General features: G+C 38.4%; 1 protein-coding gene across 3 annotated transcripts in view; it reads left to right on the top strand.

Moving 5' to 3' along the window:
- The window catches only part of flvcr2b (FLVCR heme transporter 2b), a 38,268-nt gene that overhangs the window by 12,472 nt on the left and 9,616 nt on the right, over window positions 1-16,180 (top strand). For all 3 annotated transcript variants that reach the window (XM_050057895.1, XM_050057894.1, XM_050057893.1), the window contains exons 3-7: window positions 1,991-2,131; window positions 5,052-5,119; window positions 6,901-7,004; window positions 10,221-10,331; window positions 14,267-14,372. In XM_050057895.1, coding sequence (XP_049913852.1) covers window positions 1,991-2,131; window positions 5,052-5,119; window positions 6,901-7,004; window positions 10,221-10,331; window positions 14,267-14,372 — 530 coding nt within the window. The remainder of the gene's footprint in view (window positions 1-1,990; window positions 2,132-5,051; window positions 5,120-6,900; window positions 7,005-10,220; window positions 10,332-14,266; window positions 14,373-16,180) is intronic.

Genomic DNA, 16,180 nt, shown 5'->3' with positions numbered 1-16,180 from the left:
ATGTTAGCTTTGTCTGCTCTTCACTGCACACCCGCCGGGTTAAATGGGAGATAGCTAGGGGCTCCACTCATTCGTAATTACCGCTGTAAACACTGTCCCCGTGGTTGGACGAGAACATAGAACCTTTTTTGCAGGGATAAGTGGGGAACATAGAACCCGGGAAACATAGATACGCTCCCGCTCCCATGCTTGGCTGGTGCGCAGTGCAGAGCAGCCAAGGCTAGCTAACCAGTGGAGACCAGAGAGTGAGCAGTGGGCACTGTGTTTCCGTGGCTAGCTATCTGTCTGTGTCCTACCAGATCCGGGTAGTACACAGCGCAGGAAACCATTCATAGTATTTCTACGTGATTTCGGTTAATCGCCAATTACTCGCATGCAGTTGATTCTTATGGCCAATGGATGTGACTTACGCTGCTCTTGGTTACTCCAGCGAGATAATTCACACCAGTTGGCCACAGTGGTTTCATGATATGACACATATACTCACAGACATAGCACACCCTCACACATACATGCAAGATGCCATGTGTGAGGGTTGTCCTGCTGGCAGGGCCATCTGTAGCCCTGCAACAGGCCCGTGAGTCAGCAGGGCAGACAGAGTCCCAGGATTCAGAGATTTGCATAAACAGTGTGCAAAGAGAGGTGAGAGAAGAAGCTTGGCGGCTGCCTTCCTCTGAACAAATTGGCTGCCAAAGTTAACCACAGAGAACGTCTGCGTTAAGATAAGAGTTGATCTGGTTCAGTGAGTGAGTAAGGGGAATCACCGGGGGCGGCAAAGGGAAATGAGTTCGCACAAACCATTATTTTTTTTAAAAAGTACAGTTTCAACTAATTTTACATTTCTTTTGAATAAAAATGACATGCAGCTAAGATCATTAACAACTTCATGGGGTCTATTAGAGCAGCTGTCTCAAAGAGCAGGTTAGTTTCATAGTGATTAGTGAGACTGATTACTGAACACAAGACCTCAGGTCAGATCTGCTGGGGGGAGGGGGGAGAAAAGACTGGTTCAGCTCCAAGAGCCACAAAGATCTGTGATTCACCATGAAGCCTGTGGTAACATGCCTCAGTCAGAAGAAAAGAGACTGACACAGGTCCTTACACATATATAAGGGTATCTATGTCATGTAGCCTATTATGTGGAGGTGTGCTGAGCGAAGTGGAGTTGTGCGGACTTGTCCAGCTCTAAATATGTACTTTTCTGCGGCTCAGTGGGGCTCCATGCTCCTCTCATTTCTAGGACATTCTTTCCTTGTAAAGAGGAGAAACAAGAGGTCCAACAGTAACCTAGTGTTATTTTAAGCGCTAAAACGTTCAATATTTCGCTTACAATTTGTATATTGTAACATTTTAGTGAAAATGCATGTTTTTGGGACGTACTTAGCATATGACTGGATAAATTAGACTCAAATTATACTGCTTGTTTTACGTGAGAGTTTGTAAACTGATATATTTTAGCTGTTGTTAAATGTGGCCCCCAATGACGTTATAAAAATGGTGTCCCGAGGAGTTATTGAGGTCACGCTCCTTCTATGTGTGTTGTAATCCGAGTCCCACTGGTTAGCTAGTTGCCGCCTCTTTGCACTGTGCTTATATGGCTGTTAATGCAGATAATGCTGTCCCAAAGCAAACCACGGTGGCCAAACGCCCACCCTCAGTCCCCCTTCACATTACCACTGTAAGCTCTGTCAGCACTGCCGTTGTTGGCACTGTTAGCACCGCTAGCTGGTTGCTGCTGCCTCTGCCAACTTTTTGTGTGCAGGCAATCCCAGCTCAGACTTTGAATGGTAAATATGCTCTGATTGTTGCATTTGTACACCCTGCAGTGTTGACTATAATTTATATAATGATGAAGGTGCAAACGAATTTAAGAGGTTAACAATGCAACATGGGATATATGTTATACCATTTTGTTCACTAGTCTTTGTTCATGACTGTGTTCTCTTATGTCTAAATGTTTAATATTGACTTTGGTGTCTCCATATGTTAGTTTTCCAGGAGCGTCCTAAACTTCCTCCAACTCAGGCCCAGGCCACAGCTCGCACCATCCCACCAGAACACTACTCCTACACAGCTTCTATCCTCAGGCTGCTCCGCAACAAGCCCTTCATCCTCCTCATCATTACTTATGGTGAGTCATCATCACTGTCCACAGTAATAGTTGTTTGTCTGAGTTAATTCTATGGACCAAAAACATCCACAATTTCTGATCTGTGTGGTTTGAATTGTTTGATTTCTGATTTCTTGATCTTTCAAGTGGATATGGCAATGTTGCCACCAAACAGTTGCTTATTTGCATATCGAGCAGCTACAGATCAGCATTATCAATCATGTTTATCTAATGAATGTAAGTCCAATATTTCCTCTCTTTTAGCTATGTTTTTGGTCTCCACCCTCTTCAGAGGCAAATGTCTGTCTCTAGTAAAGATATTGACATTATAGCCACTTTAAAATCGACCAATCCAGCTGAAAACAGAGGACAGATTCAGGTATTCCCCAACACATCATCAGAGTTGACTTGCACCACATCAGTTACTGATTCAGCTGGAAAATAGGTGTTACATTAGCATAGAAATCACTTACTGATCTTGAAGAAAGCCCCAAGTCTCGCCTTTTAAAGTGTAACTAGGTTTATCGTATTATAAGTCATAAACATGCACAAAGTCATTAGTTATCCAGACGCTCATAGCAGAGTGTGCTTGACCTGGAGGGGTCCAAAGTTTGCTTATAGTCTGGCAATATTTAATAAATGATCGATGTGTCCTTAAGATAAAAAGTTTTATGAAGTTAAATGACTCTGGGATATGAAATTAGTTTCTTTGCAGTGAAATTAGTCGAGTTTGTCAAATCACAGCCGCTACGTCCAACAGCTGTGAGCAGTTTGAGGAAACACTTTCATCTTGCTTGACCCATCTGTTGTGTCACTTCATGTGACGATTCATGTGACTTTTATTAGTGTGTGTGTGTGTGTCTGTGTGTCCTTCTGTCTTTCTGCATATGATTTTAAGACTGCCAGATAACTATTTGGTATCAGATTTACATGTGATTTCCGCTCTGTCCTGCAGGCTTAACCCAGTTGCCAAAATAAACGCTGACACTGTACATATCTGCAAACCATGGATTTGCTGCTTTTGTATGTTTCAGATGTAGCAGATGTCTTGAATCCTTACATCTTTTTCCATTTAAATTTTCAAGTTTATGTTTTCACGATGCTTTCATTGAAGTGTGGTTATGGTAAGACATAAAACCACTTGTTTAGGGTTAGGAAAACATAATGTTTTGGCTTAAAATGCCTGGTTTTGTTCACCATAAACACAGCTGGACATGTCCCAAACTGTCATTAAAGATTACCTGCTTTTGTTGCTACGGACTTGACTGGAACTGTCTCGTCGAAAATACCCAGTTTTGCTGCCACAAAAGCTCTTGTTTTGTTGCCACAAATACAGATGAAAATATCCTGAACTGTTTTTATAAATCACCTGCTTTTATATCTACAAACACAGCTGGACATATCCCAAACTGTCGTTAAAAAATACCTGGCTTGGTCACCGCAAACTCGTCTCGTCAAAAATACCCAGTTTTGTTACCACAAACATAAATGGAAATGTCCCGAACTGTCGTTAAAAAATACTCGTCCCGATTTTTTGTTGAGTACCCAGTTTTGTGGCCACAACACAATGAGAAATGTCCTGAACTGTCACTAAAAAACATACGCTTTTATTGCTGCAAACATGGCTGGACATATCCCGAACTGTCTTTAAAGATTACCTGGTTTTGTTGCCACAAACACAGCTGAAAATGTCCCAATGTCTCGTTGAAAATACCCAGTTTTGTTGCCACAAACAAGAATGAAAATGTCCAGAACTGTGGTTAAATAATACTTGGTTTGGTCGCCACCAACAAGACTGGAAATGTCCCGATGTTTTGTTAAAATTACCCAGTTTTGTGGCCACAAACTCAAATGAAAATGTCCTGAACTGTCATTAAAAAATACTCGCTTTCATTGCTACAATCACAACTTGACATCTCCGTAACTGTTGTTAAAGAATACTTTGTTTGGTCGCCAAAAACGTGACTGGAAATGTCCCGATGTGCCCTTTAAAAAAAGAACAAGTTTGGTTGGCACAAAACAGCTGAAAATGCCCTGACGTCTTGTTTTGTCCCACGGACACGAATGAAAATGTCCTCAACTGGCATTAGAAAGCACCCACTTTTGTTGCTACAAACATGAATAGAAACGTCCTGACGTGTCGTTTAAAATACAGCTTTCATTGCTGTTGTGGCAGAAGTGAACAAATACAGAGTGAAACGATCAGGTTGTCTTTTGTGCTATTTAATAAAGTGTTAAAACAGAATAATAAGAGCTATAACAGAGTCCGTTTATTTCAGCTGAAAGGTCCTAGCTCTGACACCTGGAGTGTCCTCTGTAGGTCTGCAAAGAATCACAGATTCAGTCACATAATATAATTAAACCTCAGAAGTGTACAGCAGGAGGGAGGCACAGGGAGACCTTCGGTTAACTGATAACTGTCATGAGAACAGCTACAAAGCAATCTTCTCATACACAAATGAAAAGTCTCCAAGGACACAGTTTACCTCTGGTACAGTGAAGTCTTATACACAAGAGGAGCCAGAATACGACATGTCTGTATATGTTTTTTTCATTTTACATCCTCACTTGTTTTATTCTCTTAACAATTTTCCAAAAGTGCTGTTTTTATGCAGGTGTATGTTCTTCCTGTGTCGTTAATGTCTGAGTAACCGACTGTATCTAAAACCTTTGCTCAAGACAAAATCCTCCGACCTTTGCAGACCTGTCCTTTTATAGAAGTCCTTGGTTTGGGTCGGCTTTCTGTTTAGGAAACCAGCCTGATGAGGGTCATTCGACACAAACCAAAACCCTTTAACTGCTCTCATTAAAGTATTTCATAATTCTCATAAGGAAGTTAGCTCAATGCTTCGTTAACATTGTGAAAGGTTTCCTGAAAGATGTTTCTGTCCTGTGGTTTGTCGTGTGAAGACTTTGTCTGACAATATTTCCCACTGCACAGGTTTGAACGTGGGTTGTTTCTATGCTGTTGGCACCCTGTTGAACCGCATGATCATCGAGCATTACCCTGTAAGTCCCGCCCATTGTTTCTGTGTACGAATAATAACATGCAGTTTGGTGTTTCCTCAGTATTACTATCTATTACCTAATATTCTTGTTACACTTTCCGTAGTTTGATATTTCAGGACTTAATAAGCTGATTTTACTGTTCTATTTTGCATTGCAACCACACTTTGGTGACTTAAACTGCAATATTTAATACCCAAGAAAAAATACCAGACAATATCAATAAATTGCAGTGTGGTGACAGATTAAAGGAACACTTCACTCCCCCCAAAAATATTTCTATATCAGTAACTCACCTCATGTTTCATTGACTTTTTTCCTTGTGCGCCTCCACTGTGAACGAAGAATCCAAAAACTGAAAAAAAAATAAAAATAGGTGACCCCGTTTAGATACAGCAAAATCAACAAGAAAATCAGCCTCCATCAGTTAGTTTATTTGTGTTCTTGTGTGACTTTGGTGTTTGAAAGGGTTAGTTCAGGTTCACCAAAGTCATACAATAACCCTGTCAGAAAGGACTGTCTGTTTGGGAAGAACTGAGCATACGACTGGATAAATGAGACTTGGAATATGTTGTTATGTTTGTAAACAGATGTTTTGATGTAGTTTTGCTGTTAAACATGGTCGCCTATTTTTTTTCAGTTTTTGGATTCTTCGTGCATGTTTTGGTATATTTTTGCTGTTGTTTAACACAACACACAATCTTCGCTCACAGTGAAAGCAAGGGAGGAAAAATAGGTTTGCTTCACAAATTCTAACATGAGTTGAGTAATTGATGTATAAATTGTCATTTGTGGGGTGAAGTATTCCTTTCACGAATGATAATTTCAGTTTTCTCTGGGCAAAACAATTATTCATTGCTTATTAGAAGTTTTTTTTCTTCGACGATTTTATTTTAATTTTAATAATTTTTGTATCTTAAGTAGTAGTGTTAAACACTGTAGCAAAATGCACATTTTTATTTTACTTTATCTTATTTTATTTTATTTTATTTATATCTTGGATTTTATTTTATTTTATTTATATCTTGGATTTTATTTTATTTTTAATATTTTTTAACATCTTTAGTACTAGTGTCAAACACTGTAGCAAAAGGCACATTTTATTTTTATTTTAATGCACATTTTCATTTTTATGTTATTTTATTTTTCACTTTATTTTATTTAATTTTTTTTCAATTCAATTTAATTTAATTTAATTTTAATTTATTTCATTTATATCTTTGATTTTATTTATTTTTTAATTTTTTTTACATCTTTAGTTCTGGTGTCAAACACTGTAGCAAAAGGCACATTTTATTTTTATTTTAATGCACATTTTCATATTTTTTAAAATGTAATTTAATATAATTTAATTTTATTTTATTCTATTTTACTTTATTTTATTGCTTTATATGTCCATACTTCTATTGCATACTCTTATTCTTACTTCTTCTAATTCTCTATTCTTTACATCGGGGCAACTGTAACGAAACATAATTTCCCCTGGGGAATCAAGGAAGTATTTCTGTTTCTGATTTTTCCACCGAAGTACCGCAACAGGATGCTGCTAACATATTTGTATAATTTTATAGAATAACATTACCTGCTGAAGCTTTAATTTAATTTTACTCTCCATCAGTAGGTGGTGTAGAGAAAGGATTTATGTGACACCAGATATGAGACTCAACTCTCCTCCACTCCCCTGCCTGAAATGAAATGTGCTGTCTCTCAAACTGCCTCGCCTTTCCTTGGTATGAAAGGCCGTAAGGGCGTTAATCTAAGTCCTATCTTCCTTGACGCCGTAGGGAGAAGAGGTGAATGCTGGGAGGATTGGCCTCACCATTGTCATCGCGGGGATGGTCGGCTCCCTCATATGTGGCATTTGGCTGGACAAAACTAAAACCTACAAGTAAGGCGAATGTCGGAGAGGAAAAGCACATGACTTCTTTTAAGCTGTATTTATATATTTAGCGTACCCTATTTAACCCGAGCAGCCACACAATCGTTTTTCTGTCCTGTTTATTGTCATTTCACTTCTCATCTCGCTGCAGTTTTTGTTTAGTGTTTATTTGTTGGGGCTCTGTGTCTGTTTATCCAGGTGCAGCTTGCTGTTCTTAACACTGATCGCCGTGGCCTCATGAGCCTTTTGGCTGTGTAGTGACAGCAGGGTCCGCCCCATGGGGGGTTTCAGTCGACCTCCCATTGTCTTATTTACGAGAGTTTTGTTCTGCAAATGAAGGAATGCGAGTGTTTGTGGCTCACATGCAGAGACACATTCAGTCTTACCTGACTCTGTTGTCTCATCCAGATATTTGAATTACTCTCATATGTATTTTAAATACACTGGTTGCTCATTCGCACACACTTTGGGATGCATCTTTTAATTGAGACATTTCAGTGTTATTGCAAGTCCTGTGGAATCCTGCAGATACAGTCGGTATTAATGGGAACAACCACAAAACAATGGGGAAATCAAAGCATTTGCTAGTTACATTAAAGTTGCTGTGTGGCTTTCTGCATGTGAAATAAGCTTAGAAATCCAGAGTTAAAGGTGCTTCTGTCAACCTGGATTCCTTTTTCAGTTTTTTTGTGTGTCTAAGTGACGAATGGGAACGCCATTTTTTAAAATTGGTGCAGTATTGGGTGAGAGTGTTTTAAACATGTTTGCATAAGATAAGATAAGATAAACTTTATTGTCCCGCAAGGGAAATTCGTCTTGGGCAGTATAGTGCAAACAGCTGCAATATTCACATACATACATACAATCAACATCAACATAGACAAGTTGCCAACATAGTTCGTTGAGTGTGTTACAGTTGCAGACTACTGTTGCAAGAGTAGTGCAACCATTTGCCTTGTTTGTAAGGTTACAAACAAGGGAACCATTAATTTATGTCTGCTAAAAGTGCTTGTTTTTGTCCATGACAGGCTCAGGTTGTTATTTTAAGTGTTTGAAAAGAACATTTAAAGGATCCCTACAGAGACAGAGCTTATTTCAAAGAGTACGATCCTTTTTGGTTAACAGGAAACGGCCTCGAAATCACGATTGCCAGTCCCACCAGACTCCATTTAAATAAACAGCAATTTTATCATCATAAAACACACTTCATTTAAAGTCTACAGCAACAAAATAAAACTCACAGAGTACATTTTGGTTCATGTTTCCACTGTTCCAACAATCACCAACTCTGGTTTAGTTTAAATAAACCCTTAATTCATCCAGTTAGATGTAAAGATAGGCTGACTCTATACACACTTAAATCAGTGTTTATTTGAATGGAGTCTGGTGGGTTTGGCAGTAGTGATTTTGAGGCTGTTTCTCGTAAAACAACGCATCTAACACCTTATCTGTACAGTGTTAGATTGTTTAGCCACTGGTACAAAAGTTGAGACCCTTCAAGGACCTGTAGGTCTTGAGGTTGTAAATCTCTGCATGATAATGTTTTAGCACTTTGTTCAGACATAGGCTCATGGTGCTGTTCGTTACAGATTTATGTATATTTATTTAAAATGTCAGACTGCAGCTGACATTTTTTAAAATGTTTGTGTGTGTGTGTGTGTGTGTGTGTGTGTGTGTGTGTGTGTGTGTGTGTGTGTGTGTGTGTGTGTGTGTGTGTGCCAGTCTCATGTGTCATCGCTCCAAACATGTCTCATATATTAATAAGTGGCAGTAATTATGTTGTGAGTTTTATGGGTGGGGTCCTGGTGCACAAAGACAAAGGAAGCAGGGGCCAGCTCATTAAAACACTGCTCCATAGCGCTACTAGTGGTCAAAAACTCCACAGTGTACCTTTACATTTTGATGCTGTCCATGATTTTTTATTAGACTGCTTTTAATCGTCATAATTTTTTTAAATCATTTGAGATGCGACATCTGTCTGTGGAGGACAAAAAATGACATGACAAGTATCAATTAATAATTATCTGTATGAATAAATAGATAAATAAATACAGGATTTAATAAGTAAAAAATACATACATACATAAATACAGAATTAAATAATTAAAAGTAAGTAATAAATAACTGCTGAAATAATTATGAAAATAAATGCTGAAATAAATATAGAGGTTAAATAAATGCATAAACAAGTAAATAAATAAATACATACAGGATTAAATAAGCAAATAAAAGGATAAATAAATGCCAAAATAAATAAAAAGAATAAATAAATGCATAAATAAATATGAAAATAAATGCATAAATAAATATAGAGATTAAATAAATGCACAGACAAGTAAATAAATAAATACAGGATTAAATAAGTAAATAAAGGATTTTTTTTTTAAATGCTGAAACTAATATAGAAATAGATGCATAAATAAGTAAATAAATACAGGATTAAATAAGTAAATAAAAGAAAAATACAGTGCTTAAATAAATATGGAAATAAATGCATGACTACATAGATAGATAAGTAAATAAATGTATAACAAAATGCATGAATATGTTAATAAATAAATAAATACAGGATAAAATAAGTGAATAAAAGAATAAATAAATGCTGAAATCAATATGGAAATAAATTCATAAATAATTACAGAGATAAATAAATGCACAAGCATGTAATTAAATAAATAATTAAAAGAATAAAAATGGGGAAATAAATATGTAGACAAATGTATTCATAACTACAAAATGTCGAGGTTAGGACCTTCTACCTCATTAACACAGACCAAACACAGAACAGAAGTAAATAAATACATTTAGAAATAAATTTAAGATATTTATGTCCTGTTTAATTATCAACTTTATTTATGTATTTATCTATTTATTTCCATACTTAATTTAACATTTATTCTTTATTCATGCATTTATTTTTTCCTGAATTATTTATTCATGCCTGATTTTTTTTTTTTATACATTAATAATTTATTTCTGTATTTATTTATTTATCACTGTATTTTTTTTATTCCTGCATTTATTTAAACATTTATTTATTTATTATTGATACTAAAGTCATTTTTCATCCTCCATAGTCTGACACAGTATCTACTGTAACATGAGGAGTTTGTCAACATAAATTCAAAATGCAGCAGTACTCTGAATGTATGATGATGATGATGATGATGATGACGATGATGATGATGATGATTATAGTGCTCAATGCTGTATTTGTTTTCCCAGGCAGACAACCCTGGCAGTCTACTTCATGTCTCTGGTGGGGATGATAGTTTATGCTGCTACACTCAGCCTGGGACACCTCTGGGTGGTCTTCATCACCGCTGGAGCTCTTGGGTAATCTTTTCATCACTTATAGTATTCATTTGTTTATAGTGGTTTTGCCTGTTTAAATTTTGTTTAGTTAAGGGACAGACAACCAAATCACCAAAAACACTGTATTTGAAGCTGGATTTTGACCTCAGTAAGAGGCTGGATTGAGCTCAGTAACATCACATTTATAGCTCTAACTATTTGCACATTCCTCTCACAGAGGGTCTGTTTCCTCCGCTGCAGTTTTTCAAACTAATATGAATCACAGATGGAAACTTACAGAAAACTTGTGCAACCCTGCTCCATAAAAGTGCAATATTTCTGTTGACATTTGCAACAATAATTTACAGCAGTGTTTATTTAGAGGTCAACGGAGGCCTGATAAGCATTCACACACACACACACGCACACACACACACGCACGCACGCACACACACACACACACACACACACACACACACACTGCACACAGTAGGTCGTAAGGTAAAGATTTGCCTCTGTACACACTGACCCAGTATTCAAAGTCAGGATGTGCAGAGCAGAGATAACACAGGAAAACATACAGAAGGAGGCCTTGGCAGTGTTGGGCTCATTACTGAAAAATTTAATTTATTACTTGTGACTTGTTACTGTACTTCTTAAAAGTAATTTTATTACGTTACGCTTTGCATCCTTTCTTCTCAAATTCCGACTTCACATGTGCTCCTCTGTGAATGTCAGTATAATCTCTGGTATGTGCAGCCAAGGCTCATCTGTGGTGAGGTGTACTCCCAAGAGCTTCACATTTCTGTGCTGCTGTAGTTGGTGTTTCAGGAGGTTTGAGGTTGTGCTTTTACCTTGTGGAAAGAGTCTGAAGCCCCTTTCCAACTGCACTAAAACCAACCAATGACCGCTAACAACTGGCTTTTGTATGTAATGGGAAAGGTTACAATCGGCATTTACACCTGGGTCAAATGACACTGCAGTAGGCACGAGTATTATAAGCTCCGGCTCTGATCAGTATTGATGGAAACACAACACCTGGGTGAATGTGTTTATCACTGAGACACAATGACTCTGCACAACAGAATACCATCTGTCTCCGCCCAAGCTGTGCTAAAACATTGTTCCAAGTTAGTCTGCGCCGAGTTAGAAAGAGAAGTAACTACTGTAACAGTTTCACTGCCCAACATGCTGCTTTTCACTGTTTACTAACCTGTTTTCTGGCTGTTTTCGTGCAGCAGAGACGTGTACATAGCTGTAGTCTACTGGCCATGGGAAAGGAGTCTATTGCCTATTTTTAGTAGGTTTAGTGGGTGCTAAATTTGGTGGGAAAGTGGTATTAGTGCCACCACCTGTCCTCACATCTTTCCTCTTGACAGAAAGAAAGTAATGGGAATATTTCCACCTACATTGTGTAAATGTTTCCGAATTATATCTTTATGGGTGAAAATGATCTACAAAGTCACACATGTTTTTCAATCTTCTTCTGTAGTTAAAACCAGATCTTGTAGCCAGCAGTGCTTTTACATCCAGTCTAACCTTTATGTTACTGTTGTAAAATCATTACACTTCCTCAATGGCATAGATCAACCCTTCACATTGGGCTCGCCCTTTCTGTAAAGGCACACCAACATGATAACACGATACATGCAGTATAAAAATATCCATGTGACTCAGGCTGAATCGTCAAACAACTCACAGAAAGCGTCATTTGTTAATGGAGACTAAATGAGCTCCAGGTAGCTTCACATTCCTGCTGGAGTTCCTGGTATTTAATCAAGTTAACATGTCAGTGTGTACAACCATTGTCTGTTTCCCCCATCATGGGATCTCAGAATTTCTGTTCTCAATATGAATTTCTATTTCTCTATGTATCATTAACTTCCCCTTAAACCCTAGATTGACATTAACCATCAGGTATTGTAGCTCTGTGTTCTTGTTATTAAAGCACATTTATGGGCAGAGTAAATGTCAAAGAAATGTGTCTGGAAATACAGTACGTTCTGACACAGGCTGATGTGTTTTGCTGCTGTTGCCGTGTCTGAGCCTTGTCATGTAGTTTCACTTGCTGTCACTTCAGTGGAAGAAAAACAAGTTGCTATTAAGTGAGAAAATTCTCTGGTGTCAGTGGACAGCTTTCAAAACCTGTTGTTCCTGTATAACATCATTGCTGTCATTTAACTATAGAAGAGGGTGTTAGTTTAAATTCCACTGGCATGTAGTGGTTACAAAGGTTTTATATGCCCTACACTTGCAAGTTATGGGTGTGGATCCTATTCTTCTATGTCCTTGTTTCTAAATGACTAATGGAAACAACAGTTTTTGAAAATGGTCCAGTATTAAGCGTAAACAAGTAGACCAATTGAGCTCTGTCAATTTACGTCAGCTTAAAGTGTTAATTTTGGGTGTGTGACAACTTATGAAAAGGATCCCTACAGAGGTTGACCTTTTTGTTTAAGAGCAAGATCCCTTTTGTTTTACTAGAAACAAATTTTGTCATCGTAAATACACATCATTCAGAGTCGACAGGAGCAAAATAAAACCCATTATTCACCCAATAGCTGTGAAAATATGCTGAGTCTAGGTCTACGCCATTGACTATATATAAAGATGGCCGCCGTGACAGCGAAACATCTCTATCGCCCCCTGGTGGCTGACTAAAGCCCGCCCTCTCCATGTTAGTGGATGGGACATGGGCCAAACTAAAAACTCAAAGTTCCCATCAAATAAATTATCCCCAAAGATGTTTTTTGTCATTTAAGTTCGTTTTTATCGCGTTGCTGTTTGTTCAAGTGTTCGATTTTCTGATAAGTGTGGTTTTAATCAGTTATTTAATGCTACGAAACGAGTATTTTACGGCATGATTGACAACTGTGTGAGCCAGTCGGTGGGCTCGCATTCAATAGCGCTGCTTGCGATTGGTTGGGCGAGTGTATGGGCGGGAGACTTGATACAGCAGAGATCGCTACTCCGCAGACTCTGGCTCCGAATGACGTCACCACAGCAAGATGGTAACGGCTGTATATGGGATGTTTTAGCTTAACTTTTAGCTAAGTTTGGTTTTAGGCCTAACTACGTTTTTTAATGTTACGAAATGGGGATTATTTTCCGACATGATTGACGACCATGTGAGCCAGTCACGGGGCTCACATTCAGTAGAACTGTTCACAATTGATCGGACGGGTGTATGGGCGGGAAACTTGATACAGCGGATGTCGCTACTGCGCAGACTCTGGCTCCAAATGACGTTAGTTGAGCAAGACGGCAACGGCTGTATATGGGATGTTTTAGCTTAGCTTTTAGCTAAATTTGGTTTTAGGCCTAATTACGTTTTTTTTTAATGCTATGAAAAGGGGATTATTTTACAATATGATTGACAACCATGTGAGCCAATCACGGGGCTCACATTCAGTGGCACTGTTCACAATTGGTCGGACGGGTGTATGGGCGGGAAACTTGATACTGCGGAGAGCGCTACTTCGCAGACTCTGGCTCCGACAGACGTCACCAGAGCAAGGTGGCAACAGCTGTATGCGGGATATTTTAACTTCACGTCTGCACAGTGAAGTGGTGAAGTGCTGTCCATTTTTGTATGCAGTCTGTGCCCTATACATGCTAAAATTACAGTGTTTTTTGAAATGGAGAGTGATGGATCTGGCAATGGCGATTTTGGGGCTTTTTCTGGTTAAACAAAAAGTATCTTACTTTCTTAAATATTGTTAAGACAATTATATCTGAGCCTGTCAGTGGCAAAAACAAGCACTCTTAGTTGACGTAAATTCACAGTGCACAGAGAATAGGATCCATGTTGGAAAACATCAAAGTTACTATCTAACCCATTTATGCAAAATTCAGGCTGTATTGTTGAAATTTACATTAAACTGTTGTCAGAAATGTTGTAGTTTAGTAGACAGAGTTTAAATTAAATCAACTTGTGACTCTATATATTGTGTGCTTCTGTGTGTCCATGTGTCCAGGTTTTTCATGACTGGCTACCTCCCGCTGGGTTTTGAGTATGCAGTCGAGCTGACATACCCAGAGTCAGAGGGAACTTCATCTGGACTCCTCAACTGTTCGGCACAGGTGCAGCTCAATGACCTGAAGAGTCACTTTAAACAATATATTGCAGAAAAGCCCATAGAGATAACATGAGATCAAATATTTGTGTTTCTCTTTCACCAGAGCAATCACTCAAAATCAATGCAGCCTCGAGCGCGTTCATGTGAAAGAGGCGGGGGTGTTAATCACAAGTGACATCATCAGAGATTAATTGACATTAATATCCAGTATTTTTTGCTATTTAGTGAGATGATAATGAATATGTCACGTAAAACACTATTTCTGCTACTGAAGTAAAGGGTGGAAAAGTAGCCTAGTTTCAAAATCTTGTGTGTAGTGTGTTAACGATCTCTGTGTTTGTTAGAAGCTCTGTTTTAAAACCAGTGAAATAGAGCCCTGGAACAAAGAAAGACTTTCATTCAAGGATACTTTTTCCTTCAGTAATGTGAGTGGTCAGAGGTCGGGGTGTTGACAGGCTGTGATCTGATACCCTGAAGTTAATCTGCTCCGGAGCAGGTTAGCTGTTCAGCATAAGTTACCACAGTGATTTATCCCAGTAGAAAGAGAACCAGCTTTGTAGTACTGAAAACCCAGAGTTAACCCTGAAGTTACCTCGCTAACTCGCTAAGCTAAATCCTGCTTCGTAGTACAGGCCTCTGGACACATTTGTTAAAACAATACAGCTCAAACAGTTAAACAGTAACAGTCTATAGTCCCTGTCCAGTCAGATGTGCCAAAGACTTGATTATGAAACACATCCTTAAGTATGATTGGTTAAAGGGATAGTGCACCCAGAAATGAAAATTCAGCCATTATCTACTCACCCATATGCCGATGGAGGCTCAGGTGAAGTTTTAGAGTCCTCACAACACTTCTGGAGAACCAAGGGGAGAGGGGGTAGCAACACAACTCCACCTAATGCAGGCTTATGGTGCCCCAGATTCAAACAAAACACAAAATTGAAACCACAAAATATCTCCATACTGCTTGTCCGTAGTGATCCAAGTGTCCTGTTAGAGCTACAGGCTACAATGAGGCTAAAAACGAGTTACGGGACTGCTGAGTTCATATGACGTTTTTCCAAACAACTTTTTATGTCGGGGCTGCAGCACACTTGGATCACTACGGACGAGCAGTATGGGAATATTTTGTGGTTTCAGTTATGTGTTTTTGGACGTTTGAATCTGAAGCCTCCATTAGGTGGAGTTGTGTTGCTACCCACTCTCCCCTTGGATCTCCGCAAGGGATGTGAAGACTCTAAAACTTCACCTGAGCCTCCATCGGCATATCGGTGAGTAGATAATGGCTGAATTTTCATTTCTGGGTGCACTATCCCTTTAAGCTGCGTTCAAAGCAACTGTAAAATAGTCCATATGCACACAGCTGTGACTGTATAGCAAGAGTATTACTGCACCAATTAACCGTTTTTTGTGTAAGTGGTTTAAAAAAGCGTGCAGTTGATCCTTTACTAAAACAACAGATTTTCTCTGATTGTAAATAATACATGATGTCCATATGTTGGAGGTGAAGAGTCCTTCCATTTACACATGATGAGCCGTCTGGCTAGAAGTAAAAAGAATCTAAAGGAATCACTCCAAATATTGCCATGGACATACACCGCGTTCCAAATTATTATGCAAATTGTATTTAAGTGTCATAAAGATTATATTTTTTGTTTTTCAATTAAACTCATGGATGGTATTGTGTCTCAGGGTTCTTTGGATCACTGAAATCAATCTCAGACACCTGTGATAATTAGTTGGCCAGGTGAGCCCAATTAAAGGAAAAACTACTGAAGAAGGATGTTCCACATTATTAAGCAGACCACCATT

Source organism: Epinephelus moara, chromosome 12 (assembly GCF_006386435.1).
Source record: "Epinephelus moara isolate mb chromosome 12, YSFRI_EMoa_1.0, whole genome shotgun sequence".
In the NCBI taxonomy this organism is placed as follows: Eukaryota; Metazoa; Chordata; class Actinopteri; order Perciformes; family Serranidae; genus Epinephelus; species Epinephelus moara.
Note: the sequence above shows the minus strand (reverse complement) of the source record. Positions and strands in the feature narration are given on the sequence as shown.